The sequence below is a fragment of the Nannobrachium achirus genome, assembly GCF_963921795.1.
Source record: "Nannobrachium achirus genome assembly, chromosome: 19".
Taxonomy (NCBI): domain Eukaryota; kingdom Metazoa; phylum Chordata; class Actinopteri; order Myctophiformes; family Myctophidae; genus Nannobrachium; species Nannobrachium achirus.
The window spans coordinates 21,904,615-21,919,718 of NC_137826.1; the positions used below are offsets into that span (position 1 = coordinate 21,904,615).

The 15,104-nt window shown below is 39.9% G+C and overlaps 1 protein-coding gene across 1 annotated transcript in view; it reads right to left on the bottom strand.

The window, feature by feature from the left end:
* nrxn2a (neurexin 2a) overlaps positions 1-15,104 on the bottom strand; it is a gene marked incomplete at both ends in the record, with an annotated part of 219,172 nt that overhangs the window by 164,076 nt on the left and 39,992 nt on the right. Inside the window, 1 exon segment of the mRNA XM_080749320.1 lies at positions 7,970-8,271. Within this exon segment, the coding sequence (XP_080605446.1) occupies positions 7,970-8,271 (302 nt within the window).

Here is a 15,104-nt window from a genome sequence, read left to right on the forward strand (position 1 = left end):
CTGTTCTTTTTTCACATTAACATCACCATTAAATCCTATTGTTTAGTATTACAAAGCCATTGGCCACGATATTTGCATATAAATACCCCCCACAGGGGCTGACATTCACACCTCCCAGAGAAGTTGAAATTCCAGTGTCTGGACGAACAACATCTCACTTTTTAACTGAAGCTATTCCTCACTAAAACATAAGTAAAATGCCTGTAATATATTTTTTTGTGATCATTAGAATGTCTAGAACATGTACATATGTTATTATTGTGAAAAATATCCCCAAAATGCAAATTAGAGTATGATTTATGATTTATGGCTATAAAACCTTACAAAAACATTATTAATTTTTTAACATTATATTTTCCTGTGATTAGGACTCCTACAACAGCATCTGATTTTTTTTAAAAGAAAATTGGCCAGTAGAAATTAATTCGGGCCTTGCAGGGCTAAGGGCGATAAGTGACCTCACCCTAAAGGGCGAGGTCGCGCACATGGGTGCGTGCACGCATTCGCCTGGGTGACAGCAGACTGCTGGGTGAGCACTGACGCTTTGGCATGAGATCAACTTTCCCTCTGCATCCTAAAATAAATATTGGCACTTTGGCTACAGTGTGTGCGGCCACTTCTTTGTCGTTTAAAGACTATTAATGGTATCAACTTTGACAAATGGGGCATAAAGGGACAAGGACGGAATTAATTTGCAAGTGTGACTCGCGTTGCGGTTGGTTGTTTAAGTTGGATAAAATGTGGACATATTTTCCCAAATATGGATGAGCTGGGATGAGGTGTCTCGCAATGTGACGCACATGGTATTAATTAATATTAATTAATATTGATAACATTAGAGATCTCCATATTTGGGCATAAAATGGACATGAACAGAATTCTTTTACAACATCATTTTGATGTTAGAACAGGTCAGCTATATCCTTCTGCTGAGCTGGGATGAGGTGTCATTGTGATGTCAGAAGAGTGACGGATGGACAGACAGACAGACTGACAGACAGACAGACAGGACAGATGCGCCACCAAGCCCCCTACCAGTCTTATCTAATATGATTACAGTGTATACTACCTACAGTAGTAAATATGGCACAAATATGAATGTAACATTCTATAGCAAATCTAAGTTTGTAATAATACACGTTTAGATTGGCATGTTTTCGTAGGTGTTGAGGAACTATCTTAATCATCTCATGACTCACTCGCATTGCGGAGAAGTGAAAAAGGGCAAAATACACAACATATAAATGTCAGCATTACATAGACAATGCAATCAGTTGTATAATGTTGTATTATGCAAGACAATAAATGTCAAATCATTAAATGATATGAGCAGTGAACCCGTTTATCCAGCACTCTGTACTGCATTCTGATTATCATTATGCTACTGTAGCTCACATGGAGACATAATAACATGTTCTTTTTTGTTGTTGCTAAATTTGGGATATGATTGAAAAAAAAAAAAGCCAACTTTCATTTTAAAGCCATCATCTGGTGATGATTCTGAACAAAGAAATCATGTTTTGGAAGAAACCTATGCCAGCCATTATCTTGGGTACTACTGTATGTGTAAATAAATATGTAGATAATCTATTTAGCTTTTCTTTGATCGATCTCCTACCCCCCCCCCCCCCCTCCCCTCCATGAGAACTATGCAAGAGAATGAATTTCACCCACATTTTTACTTCTGTCTTTGATGTGACAATAAAGCTGATTCTGATTCAAACAATCTTGTTTGTCACGCCATGTCTGTGTACCACATTGAAACACACACGCACGCACGCACGCACGCACGCGCACGCGCACACACACACACACACACACACACACACACACACACACACACACACACACACACACACACACACACACACACACACACACACACACACACACACACACACACACACACACACACACTGAGCCTTTACTCTATCATCAACTCAAAATATCACTGAATGCACATATTACTACTGCTGAGAGGCACGCCTCGAAATCCAATCAAGTTATATGGAATTTCTGAAGAAGCACACATCAGAATAGCAGTTTAGTGCTCAGGTATCTCATCACTTTAAAATGCAACAGTCTTGGACGGTTGCAGACATGTACAGGAGTAGACAAGATAATATGCGTCTCGCTTAGCCAGACAATTTCTCCACACTTGGTCTAATCACAGGGCTAGCACAGGAAAAGTCTGGCTGAACCTATTATCTATTATCCAGTCCAGACAGAGGGGGAGGAACATACAAAGGAAAATCGAGGTTATTTCTATTACTGGATTGTCCATGGAGATATTAAAGCCTTAGTTCGTTATACTTATTTTGTATGCAGTACGTGTTAAAGGGCAAGACTACTTTGATAGATATTTGCCTTGCGTAGTTACCTTACCATGATGTAACTCCAAAGGTGGGCAGGAAATCAAAAAGAATTGCTCCATTGATTAGAAATTGATAATTGAAAATTATGCTCCCCACTTACATTGTACGGTGAAACCACTCTGGTGCGAGCCCTTTTAGCTTGTAAACATACGCAAACAAAACGGATTCTGACACTATAGATTAGAACATCACCAAACCCAGTACTGTGTTTTTTTGTCAACTTCCTATTGATTTTACTATTTGAAGATCCGGATCCAGATCCACGGATCGTCAGGTTTCAGTCCAGGTTTTCTTCCTAATAAAAATAATCAAATCAATAGGGTACAGTACTGGGTTTGGTGATGTTCTATACAGTCAGAATCAGCGTTGTTTGAGTTCATTTAAAGACGCAGTGAAATGAAAAATGTTTTTCACACTTTTAGAGTGTGAAAAACTATATATATATTTGTGTATAAGAAAACAATTACAGCCTTAAGTTCAGCCCCTAAACAAAAATGTTGACTCTACTTAATAATTCATGAGGTCAGAAGGATTGACAGGTGCCTGTGTCAATCAACTTCAAGAACAACTCCTCGCCAGCCACTGTTTACTGCGCTGGTTTCGTGGCTCCCCCCTTCCCCCGCCTCCCCGTTTGTCCTCTCCACACAGCGGAGCGCTGGCCTCAGCCAATCACAAGCTGCGGCTGACGTCTCATCTCGTCCTATGAACACAAATTGTTTCCGTAGCCGCTGCCTTGTTACAGTCTATTGGAGCGCTGCTACGGAAAGGCTGTGACACTCAACGCCGTCCGTCTTTACATATCGTCGTTGTCGGGTGAAAACCCTGTATGTCCAAAACTGTTCGTTTTGCATTTATCATTTTAAAAATGATTTAAACTAGTGAAAACAGCCGATCTACAAGCACACAACGCCTCGCACCCATGGACGGATTAACCCCCGCGAGGGCCCCTGGCCGATTTTTTTTTAGGGGCCCCCACCCCCCCCAAATTTTTTTTTTTTTTTTTTTTTTTTCAAATTTTTTTTTTTTTTTTGATTTTTTTTTTTGGGGGGGGGGGGGGGGGGGGCGCAGTTCAGGCCAAAGGTGGTACTGCAGCTGGAAAATGCTCTGAGAGCCATTCAAAAATGAGAGGCTCTCTATTCAGGAGGTAATTTAGCCTCAAACCTTTTGAAAAACGTTTTTGGGACATAAACAATATGACATAAATACTTTTTAAATGCATGGTGTATCACCTTTAAGCCATGATGATCATCTGTGGACCAAGAAAGCACCTGTAGACAACAGAGGAGGGGCCCACACATTTGATTTTAGCTTAAAATATACATTTAATTTTTGCAAATTGTCATTGACCACGCAGGCCAGTTCCCCCAAGGGCCCCTGAGAGCCAAGGGCCCCTGGCAACGGCCCCACCGGCCCAATGGTTAATACAGCCCTGCTCGCACCGCACCGCGAGGCGTTGTGTGCTTGTAGATCTGCTGTTTTCACTACTTTTGTGCGACCGCCTTGTATGATGAAGCAGGGCTTTACTTTACGAAAGAACGCACACATTTTAAACTTGGAGAAACAAGGTTTCCGCTCGACAAAGACGATATTAATGTCTTCAATGAGTTATGGCCCGCCTACTCTTTGACTGTCAAATCACATTCCTCCCAGCACTATGGGAGGAATGTGAATGTGTGTGAATGTGAAACGGTCCAGCCTGCATGGACCGCTTCACTAGGAAATGCATAACCATTCGGAAGTGTAACAAGTGGAGCACTTCTGTTGTAGTGTGACTTTAAACCTTACAGGCTAAAAAAGCTCCTCCACAGTCTCCAGGAGCTACAATGTAAGTCCATCCATCCATCCATCTTCAACCGCTTATCCGGAATCGGGTCGCGGGGGTAACAGTTCCAACTGAGACTTCCAGATTTCCTTATCCTGTGCAACTTCCTCCACTCCCTCTGGGAGTATACCGAGGCGTTCCCAGGCCAGTCTGGAGATATAATCCTTCCATCTGGTCTTAGGTCTGCCACGGGGTCTCCTCCCAGTGGGACGTGCATCGAGGACCTTCCTAGGAAGGCGCTCGGGGGGCATCCGTACTAGATGCCCGAACCACCTAAGCTGACTCCTTTCACTGGAGCATATTTTAATTAATCAATTTCTAGTCAGTGGATCTCCACCTTTGGAGATGAACATCATGGCAAGGTAACTACACAACCCAAACCTCTTCCAAAGTGGTCTTGCCCTTTAAGCCAAAAACTACAGATCTACAAGCTCACAAAGTGTTGTGACCTTGTACTGTAGGTCTACTGTTTATGGGGTGCTTCAGAATATAGTGTCAGGGGGGGTGGGGGGGGGGTGGTGTTACAGAACCTATATGCACAGGGGAGACACGGCTGACATACTGTATGGTGGCATGGCGTTAAAATAAAACCACGTTGAGTACAGACAGGATTGCAACGGATAAATTGCTGGATCCAGGAATTTCCAGCGGTATATAGCTTGCTATCGTTAGCAAGGATTGGCAACAGAGCTCGTTGGCACAATATCTTTTCTATTTATCCCGTTGGCCAACATCCAGTAAAAAGTTAAAGCCTTCTCTGGTGTCAAATCCAGGTCTCCCACATTGCTGTTGTTCTTATGCAATATCACATGTCAACTTCAGTATTCTCTTTTATTTAAATTCCACTGTATTTTAGTGTATTCTTAAAACAGACGCTGAGTCTAGTTTTATTCATACATTGCACATGCACTCTTACCGTACTTGTTGTGTACTGTTTTGTTTTTACCTTGCCTTTGTCTTACATTCTGTGGTATTGTGTTTATATTGTTACATGTCACGACACCTACCGCATATATTTACACTGTATTCCTGACTGTACTGTACAATACTGCACTGCATTTATGAATGGATTGTAGCTTTAATACAGACATATTCGTATATGTAAATGATTACTGTGGCATTTTTGTTCTTTCCATGGACTGTATGGATTGATTATTATCAGGTTATAAGGAAAGATCAATGTGTTGAGAAGCCCTCGTTTTGTGTTTTATTTACAACTAATAATAATAGAGCAGTGAAGTCATGACGTCATTCGCTCATCCCCCAGATCACGGAAGTAATTTCTCTATGGAGAATAACATTGGGTCATCTTAAAATCGTCTCATATAAGCATTGTGGTCCAAAAATAAACAAACGGTATGCGTGATATTGTCGGGGAGGTGGCTCTGTATGGTTTATGATACTAATTTTTGATAAAGCCTTTTTCTAGCGAAAATGTAACTAATTCGGCGACAGTAACATTAGCGTTTTCTCACCATCAGTTGATGAAGAACTTTCATTAATTGCTGGTAGTACTAACTAAGGAAAAATACACTGAGACCTATACTACAGTGGCTATATTACAAATGCGAACGCAACTCCAATTGCACTGTCTAGAAAAGTTCCTTTGCATTTGTGGAGAATACCAGCATTCACAGAAATGTTCTTTCTGCACTTCGATTAATTTATAGCATACTGTAGGTAAGCACACAGTACAACACATGTGTTTCGTACCTATGCCAATGAAATAAAAGATCATGACGGACACTTCCGTGACTGAGTGGCCGATATTCTTTACTACAGTGGCTACCATTGTAGCAAAACAATACCAACACTTTAGTTTAGGTTTAGTTTTAGAGCAACATTAGAGTGCCTCAAATTGCAGCGCCTTTTCATCTACTGTAATAATGTAGCCTATAGGAGTATATAATGTGCCTCAAACAATTTCTGTTTTTCATATTCCTGTGTAAAGTGCTCAAATCAGCAAGTCAAATTAGAACATGCAAAGCCCTCCATGAAGGACAATTTTCATTTTCATCTGGCTCTCAGTGTTAGGATACTGTACATGTAGGTGAACTGCTCCCAGTGGTGTTTGGTGGTACATTTGGAGAGCAACTGGAGAGTGTGGCCAACACAGCTGCTAATGCAGCATCATGACATTCATCCAAATTAATTCTAAAAAGAGAGAAGCTAAACTTATATCGATGTTTTGTCCGATGGACAGTGTTCTTAATCGCGAAACCTCGAAGCCAGGTTTGACTTAAATGAGACGCTATGAACATAATAAGAGCACTGCTGTGCAGCCAGCAACAACATGTCATGATAGGTAAAGTGATGACTAATGCACTGCGATAAGACAATTTCACTTGTATGATTGCTACAATATTGGTTCACCTCACTGTCATCAGAATAATACAAAACAATAGCTGACAGCTAATTGTTTGGGTGCCTCGGGTGCTTTATGGCACATTGGCACAATACCATTTCTGACAACACAGTGAGTTGAAATGGCCAATACATTAAGATGTGATAGGAATGTATGGATTAAGTCTTTTGTGTTGTCCCCATCTACAATTTAATAGGAATCACACGCGCGCGCGCGCACACACACACACACACACACACACACACACACACACACACACACACACACACACACACACACACACACACACACACACACACACACACACACACACACACACACACACACACACACACACACACACACACACACACACACACACACACACACACACACACACACACACAAATCAGTCCCTCAGACCATGATTCTTAATGACAATGCCGAAAAAGCAAGTTGCATATTAGGGCACAATGCAGTCATTTCCAACAAAGCAATATACTTCAAAATGCAGCGGTCAATGACCTTTGTGTTACGCGTTTTGTGGAAGAAAATGGAAGTTAGGATTATCTATGGAAGAACAGGCTCCCATAATAATAAAACATACCAATAGGAAATATGACATCGAGGCAGCAGTTTACGCGTGTACTCACAATCGTGGTAATTAAATGCTCATTAAGTGCACCTTAAGACTTTGTGCTATGATTCACTGAGGTACAAATGATGACAAATGGAAAGCGGGCGAGAAAGAATTTAATTGTAATGATAAAGTAAACATTGTAATTTGCTTGTTTTTCCATTAGCTTTGTTTTCCAGTTCTGGGAGATGAACTGATAAGTCACAGGCAGCAACTAATTCAATCACAGCATGACTATATAACTGGTCTCTCATGAATACGTCCGACAGGGAAAATTCTTGGCAACTAAAGTGCTGACATAATGACCGTGTTGTTGTGAAAACAATGCTGAACAATGCTGGTAATCGCAATTATTTTGCATAATCGTCATAATCGTTTCCATGTTGAGAAATGTTAATATAGTTACAAACAGTTTCAAAAAGTAGTGGAAATAGCAGATCTACAAGCTCACAACGCGCCGCGATTTCGACGCGTTGTGAGCTTGTAGATCGGCTATTTCCACAATGAATGTTCTTTTTTAAGTATAAAATTGTCAAATATGTCAGTAATTTCTTTGGATATTTAAGTTATGAGTCATGATTGCCATGTGCAACTTCAAAGCCTAAAAGCCAAACAGAAATGTAATTGTCAATGACAAATACACAATTAAATCGTTAATCGCAATTATTTGAGTGACAATAATAATTGAGCACTGTGAGTGAGTGAGTGTGTGTGTGTGTGTGTGTGTGTGTGTGTGTGTGTGTGTGTGTGTGTGTGTGTGTGTGTGTGTGTGTGTGTTTGAGTTTTTGTACCTGGCGGAGGTTGCGTGTCACTCGGACATCATGCCAGGCATTGTCATTGAACTTGCCATTGGCGGGTTCCACCAGCGCCTCGAAGGCGCCGGAGCCAAGGTTGAAGACCAGCCACACTGCACCGTTCCTCAGGGACAAGTTGACGTAATCGGCCGACCTCCCCGTGTGAAGCAGGAGTCCATTCCGCTGCAGCGTGCGAAAGGACAGCGTGATCTCGTCCAGGCTGCTCTGTATGGGTGTCTGAGACAGGTTGTAGCTGAAGAACTCGTTCCCTTTGAACGTGGCCACAGACTCCTCCTGCCCTATAGGGAGGAACAGCAGGGAGGACAAACATCTCAGAGACCGACATTTCCAAATCGTTGGGCTCCAAGTTTAGCTTACCTTTATCGACTAACGTACTGCCATGTTGAGGGAGACATGTTGTGGTGCACTTAGTAACTACCACTAGGGCTGTCGCAATTATTACATAATCGTCTAATCGCAAAAATCGCAATTATTTTGAATAATCATCATAATTGTTTCCATGTTGAAAAATGTTAATATAGTTACAAACACTTTCAAAAAGTAGTGGAAATAGCAGATCTACAAGCTCACAATGCATCGCGATGTGATGCGTTGTGAGCTTGTAGATGGGCTATTTCCACTATCAATGTTTTTTTTTTTTTTGTATAAAATTGTCAAATATGTCAGTAATTTCTTTGTATGTCTCATGATTGCCATGTGCAACTTCAAAGCCTAAAAGCCAAACAGAAATGTAATTGTCAACGACAAATACACAATTAAATTGTTAATCGCAATTATTTGAGTGACAATTAATCGTCATGTAAAATGTCATAATCGTGACAGCCCTAACTACCACTGGACTACATTGGATGAGAAAACATGGATAGAAAGGCCTTTTCAACAGTAATCTCACGAGTAGCGATCTTGTAGAGTTCTTCCTCACTTGTGCTAATGCTGAACACGTGCATATCACGAGTTATGCGGTAAAGAAGACATAATACTGTATGCCGATGACTCTCACCCAGTGGAACACAACCCAAAGGTTGGTCTTGAAATAATCTGACAGGGAAGTGGACATAGAACAACTTCGGACCAGGGCCAACCCTGGGGTGTTCCGACCAATTATTATGTGTATCACATACTGTACAGTAAGCAAACGCCTTACTGTAACACCATGGGTTTTCATCCAGTTCATGACCCGTGTTGTTTCTTCCCCTCGCTCCCAACCTTTCTTTCAGTCTGTGAATGCTGGTACAATGTTGCTTCTGAACAGCTGAGTGGGCTATTTTGAAATAACAGGGTCAGACGTCCCAGGAGCCTGTTGCTGTTGAGATTTAATTTGAGTTTGGAGATTTGGGTGATATTCTGTGTGTTACAGTACGTACAGTACAGTAGTATGCCTAAGTGTACAGTATGTGCAGTGGCATCACACCAGTGAATGTACAGCACTTGTAGGTCTGCATGGTGTGGATAGATTGGCTCCTGGGTGCCACCATTTCTTTTGCTGAGTCCTCTCAAAGTGTTTTGGACCGAGAGTCATTCAATGAAGCCTCTTTGATGGGGAGGTGTGATCAAATATCCACATTTCATCAAGCCAGGCATATTATCCAGTGCATTGGCAAACACCCGGTCTTAAAAAACTGTTTCATTTTCAACCAAGGATTCTTATCCCTCACAATGAATGCAAAACAATAAGAAAAAAGGTCACAGTATATTCATCATTGATTAAATACAAATAAATATTTAAAATTTGAATAAGGCATTGAACATGCAGTCAATTGTCAATTTGTCAGTACTTTTTTTTAGGGATGCGGTATCGGTACTCGTGGTATCGGTACTCGACCCGATACAACCCTATTTTGCTGTACTCGTACTCGCCAGATACTTCTCACGGCAGCGCCCGATACTCTGCTGGGGCGTCACAAGGGGGAGAAAAGTGGGACTGAGTTACTAGGGCTCAAGGTGAAAGCCAGGGCCTTAATTATTTTATACTTTTGCTATTGAAAAATAGCAGATATGCAAGCTCACAGTGCCGCACTGCGAACGAGGCACCAGTGCTCCAACGATACAGCTGCGACCACTTAAAGGCATCAGCATCACGGCATGCCTTGTTGCGCTAAACTTACCTCTAAAGTTGAATCTCTTTCATATATCCTTCACCACCTCACGCAAATTGCAAAGTATAGGCTACTGTAGGTAAGTTAAACTTCCCACTAGAAAGCTGTGTGTGTGTGTTTGTTTGTTTGTCTCTGTCGCTCTTGTCTTGCAAGCTCGCTCTCTCGGTGAAGTGTGTGTCTGTCTGCAGGGACGTGCAGAGAAATTTTAGAGAGGCAGGGGCTGATATTTCTAGAAGGCCTTTTGGTGGACAATTCTCTTGAATGCAGCCTTCAGTTATGGTATGGAAAGGGCCCGGGGACATTTGCATTTTTTACCATAGTAAAAAAATGCATTCATGGACACTTTTTACAGACTGATCTGGCAGGGGCTCAAGCCCCCGTTGATGTCAAATTGTCAATGTGTGTACGTGCCTGCCTGCCAGTGTAGCACAGCTGAAAAAAGACGATTGATTGAAGAGAATAGAGATTCTGTGGGCTTCGCCACCTAGTGGTGGAAGAAATTACCTCTGGGAACTCAGATTGCTGTGGGCTAAATCAATGAATGCATTTCTGAGAATACCAGAAAAAAATAATAATTTGACATTATGTTATAGTTGCGGAAATTGGATAATATATTTTTTTAGAGGAAAAAAAAAAAGCGTAATTTAAATACATTTTGTATTATTAATTGTACTCGTATCGGTACTCGGTATCGGCGAGTACTCAACATGAAGTACTCGTACTCGTACTCGGTCAGCAAAAAAGTGGTATCGGGACATCCCTACTTTTTTTTTCTCTTTGGGATATCTTTAATGCAAATGAAATAATACAAACAACTCTACACTTGTATTCTATTAGAGTAATTTAATCTGGTGAGTTCGTTTCATCAAATCCATACAGTCGATAATAAACAAACCTACATGCAGGCCTTTGTTGGTTTTTAACAACGGCTTAGTTGTTGTTGTTGTTGGGTACAAAGCACATTTGCACATACCTGAAATGTATCCTCTTCATTTACCTATCCTATTCTACACATAAGACTGGGAGAGCTGAGGGTCAAATCAGTGACCTTCTGATTCTCAGATGGCCTCTCTACCAGTGTTAATTTCATTGACTAAAGCTAAGACGAAAAATATTTGTCGACTAGACAACTACCTTTTTTCATGGACAAAAACGAAATAAAAACTAGATAAAAACTAAGCTATGATGACTACTAAATATATTGACAATATCGTCAACAAATAGCCGACCGTAAAAAGGAACTAAAAGACAAGTCATTTTATGTTTGGTCGCGCTCTGAAAATAGCAGATCAAAAATCAGCCATTACGACGCCATCAAGGCCTGCCAAAATACATTTTAGTTAACTAAATAAACTAAACTAAAAGTCAACTAAAACTTTACAATATTTAGTCAACTAAAACTAGACTAAAATCTTTTAATTTGACTAAAATGTGACTAAAACTAAATATATATATTCAAAAGACTGACTAAACTAACTCAAAATTTGTTGTCAAAATGAACACTCCTTCCTTCCTTCCTTCCTTCCTTCCTTCCTTCCACAAAGTTAAAATCCTGGCATATTGTGTGCATGCATATGAAAACAAAGTTTTCAATTGTCAAGTTGGATAAAGCCCATTAGTCCAGGATTTGCTTATATTATTATTATCTTTGTTCCTTCACCTTAGGCAATGACAGGCATCCTGGAATATTATACAAGTATTTCAAAATCATCAGAAAAGCTGATGGTTATTGTACAGTAGATGAAATGAGCGTTTTATTTTTTTATATCACATCAAGGCTCCTGTCATCACCATTACAAATGCCTAGTTTAAATGTCTTTGGCTAAAACGTGGTTGTCAATTATGCCACATTTATGTCAGCCTCCATAAACCCAATACCGTCTCTTTTGTTTGTGTAAATTCACCATGGAAAAGTGTGGAGCCTTGCCAATAATAATCCTCTGGCAAAAACAATGAAAGGAACAAAGAATAACTTTCACTTAGAGAACCGTGAAAATCATAACAAGAGCATCTTCCTAATAGCATTGGCTGTGCTTAATCGTTGCCTGGAGTGTTTTCTCATCGTTTGAAAAGAACTTTCATTTTGCAATCAATAACTGTCCAGGATCTGTCATTAACTGATACCTTAAATTGTGCAGTTTTATTACATTTACACCTCCTTAGACTCCTTCAGAACAGATTCTGACAGGTGTTGGAGGGGGTATTTATGACAGATAAGAAGGCTGAAGCAGTAGAATAACTTACAGTATTTAGCAGCATAATTTTGCAGCATACGCATCTGCTTCAAGAAGCTCATATGGGTGAATAATGTTATCTTTTGGCGTGGCTCAACCCAATCACCATTTCTCAAAGTGATAAACTCTATCCTTAAGCTAGTCTCCATAGTACCGAGACTTTAATCTATTATGTCATACTGATGTACAGCCCAGGGCCTCTCCAGTGATGATGAATGGCTGAATGTCTTTGGGGAATCGTACAATATTTTTCTCTGAGCTTTTCTGTCCAAATGAGGCTTGTAGGAGTGTTATCTGTTCTAAGGCAGAAAATGGACCCTCAAGCCCAGAGGAATGTCACAAGGGGTGCTGTGGTGGTCCCTGGTGACTCTGGTCTGGTGACTCTCTTTCTAAGGAGTTGGTCACCAACGTCATTCTGACAGTGTTATAGATGTGGATGTTGGTGCCGTGCCCATTCAATGCACAATCACAAAGCATAAAAAAAACAGTTTGAAAAAAGGGTTAACAGTAGTGTAAAAAGTACTCACATTCGTTACTTAAAGGAGCTATAGTCAACTTTTTCTTGAAAAACATAAAAATAATGTTTCGAAAATATTTTATAAAAGATTAAGCTTCATATGTGTTTCTATTAAAAAATGAAGGAAAAAAAGCGGCCATTGTCAGTCTGACTTTGTTTACATGCCTCTTCTATTCTTTTATATGGATTGATAAGGGATGTAAACAAAGTCAGCCTGACATTGGCCAAAATGATTATTTTATCATTATTTTACGCTTTTTGTGGTCATTTTTTAATAGAAACACACACACACACACACACACACACACACACACACACACACACACACACACACACACACACACGTTTCATATTTTCGAAAGATTATTTTTATTTTAGCGTACGTTTTTCAAGAAAAAGTTGACTATAGCAAGTAAAATTATCAATACTGCAATGTAGATATACTCTGTTACAAGTATTCAACATTTACTTGAGTAAAAGTATTGGTATCAAAATGTACTTAAAGTACCAAAAGTAAAAGTACTCATTATGCAGAATGTCCCATTTCAAGTTTTTAAATGTATACAAATATTTTGAAAATAGCAGATCTACAAGCTCACAATGTGTCGCATTGTGAGCTTGTAGATCTGCTATTTTCAAATGGCCGAAATGTATAACAGGCTGAAGTGGGTAATATATGTTTTGTATTAATAATCGATCTACAAAGTAACTCCGTAGTAACTAAAGTTGCCAAATAAAGTCAAGAGTAAAAGTACAATATTTAGATTTAGAGTAGAAGAAAAATAATTGGAAATACTCAAGTAAAGTACAAACACCTGAACATTTCACTCAAGTATAGTACTTAAGTAAATGTACTTGGTTACTTTACACCACTTAGGGTTAATTCTGCGGGTTTATTAAATACCTATCCAATACAAAGTATTAACAAGAGCTTGAGACTGAACAACACTGGATCCATTGGAACAAAGGTTCTTTTTTTACCCCCATTTACTGAAAAATAACAGTTTGGGTGATAAAAGGTTTCCACCCCTCAGCAACCATATCGCCACTGTCGGGCAGAAATGTCCAAGTTTTGAATTTGTACGTCTTTCGTAAAGCAAAGCCCTGTGTCATCATACAAGACTGTCGCATAAAACTAGTGAAAATAGCTGAGCTGATCTACAAGCACACAACGCCTCGCGGTGCAAGGTGTTGTGTGCTTGTAGATCGGCTGTTTTCACTACTTTGAATTATTTTCTAGGGCATACATAGGCAACTGGCGGCCCGGGGGCCACATGCAGCCCCCTCCTTCGCTTAATGCGGCCCGCAGGTTGATACCGGAATACTGATATATTATTGATTTCAGCTGTTACAATTCCAAACATGACCTGCTTTAATTCCTTCAGTCTATATAGTATAGTTAGTATAGTAGTATTAAAATTTCTTTTTTTATGTCCAATGTATTTGTATTTAAGTTCATAAAGTTAACATGAGTATGTAACTAAATGAGTTTGAAATTAAATCAAAATGTTACATTTCAGGATTCCAATTAATAAATAACAAAAAAGTAATCAGTATTCCGCTGCGATGCGTTTTGAGCTTGTAGATCGGCTATTTTTGCTTCTTTTGTATGAGATACTAGAATGACAAAGTAGAACGTAGCAATATGCAATGTGGCCCTCTGGAGTGAAGGTGGAAATATAGTGGCCCTCGCCATCATCAAAGTTGCCCACCCCTGTTCTACGGAGTTGGTCACCAACGTCATACTTCAATTAATACAAAACTAACCCGACAACAACCATGTGAAAATCTACCCCTCCAAAACGTGGGGAGGAGGAGCACATCCCTGGTGTGACAGTAAACACTATTTCAGTCCCTCGATGGAAGAGAGTAGAGGTGTGAATGTTCACAAAATTAATGCAGAAATATCACATTGCTGGTGTCAGGAAGAAGGCTTGTGTATTCCATCTTTTTATGTTTGTGGGTGGTTTAATAAATTAACGTGTCCCATTATATATTCATGTATGACAGTGTTGTTGTGCAAAAGTAGCAAAAACAGTTACAAGCACTACAAGCCCGACACGTAGCTCTGCTGTAATTGAACATTTTAGCCCATAATGACGTGCCCAAAAATAATGGGAATGCCAGGATGAAAGTGGTTGAGTGTGTCTGCGGGTTTTATAAATATTTAACCAGTGAAGAGTCTTTAACCAGAGCTCGTGACTAAATAATATAATAACTACATTGGATCACTGTAACACAAGTTCTCTTTTACATTTCCTGAA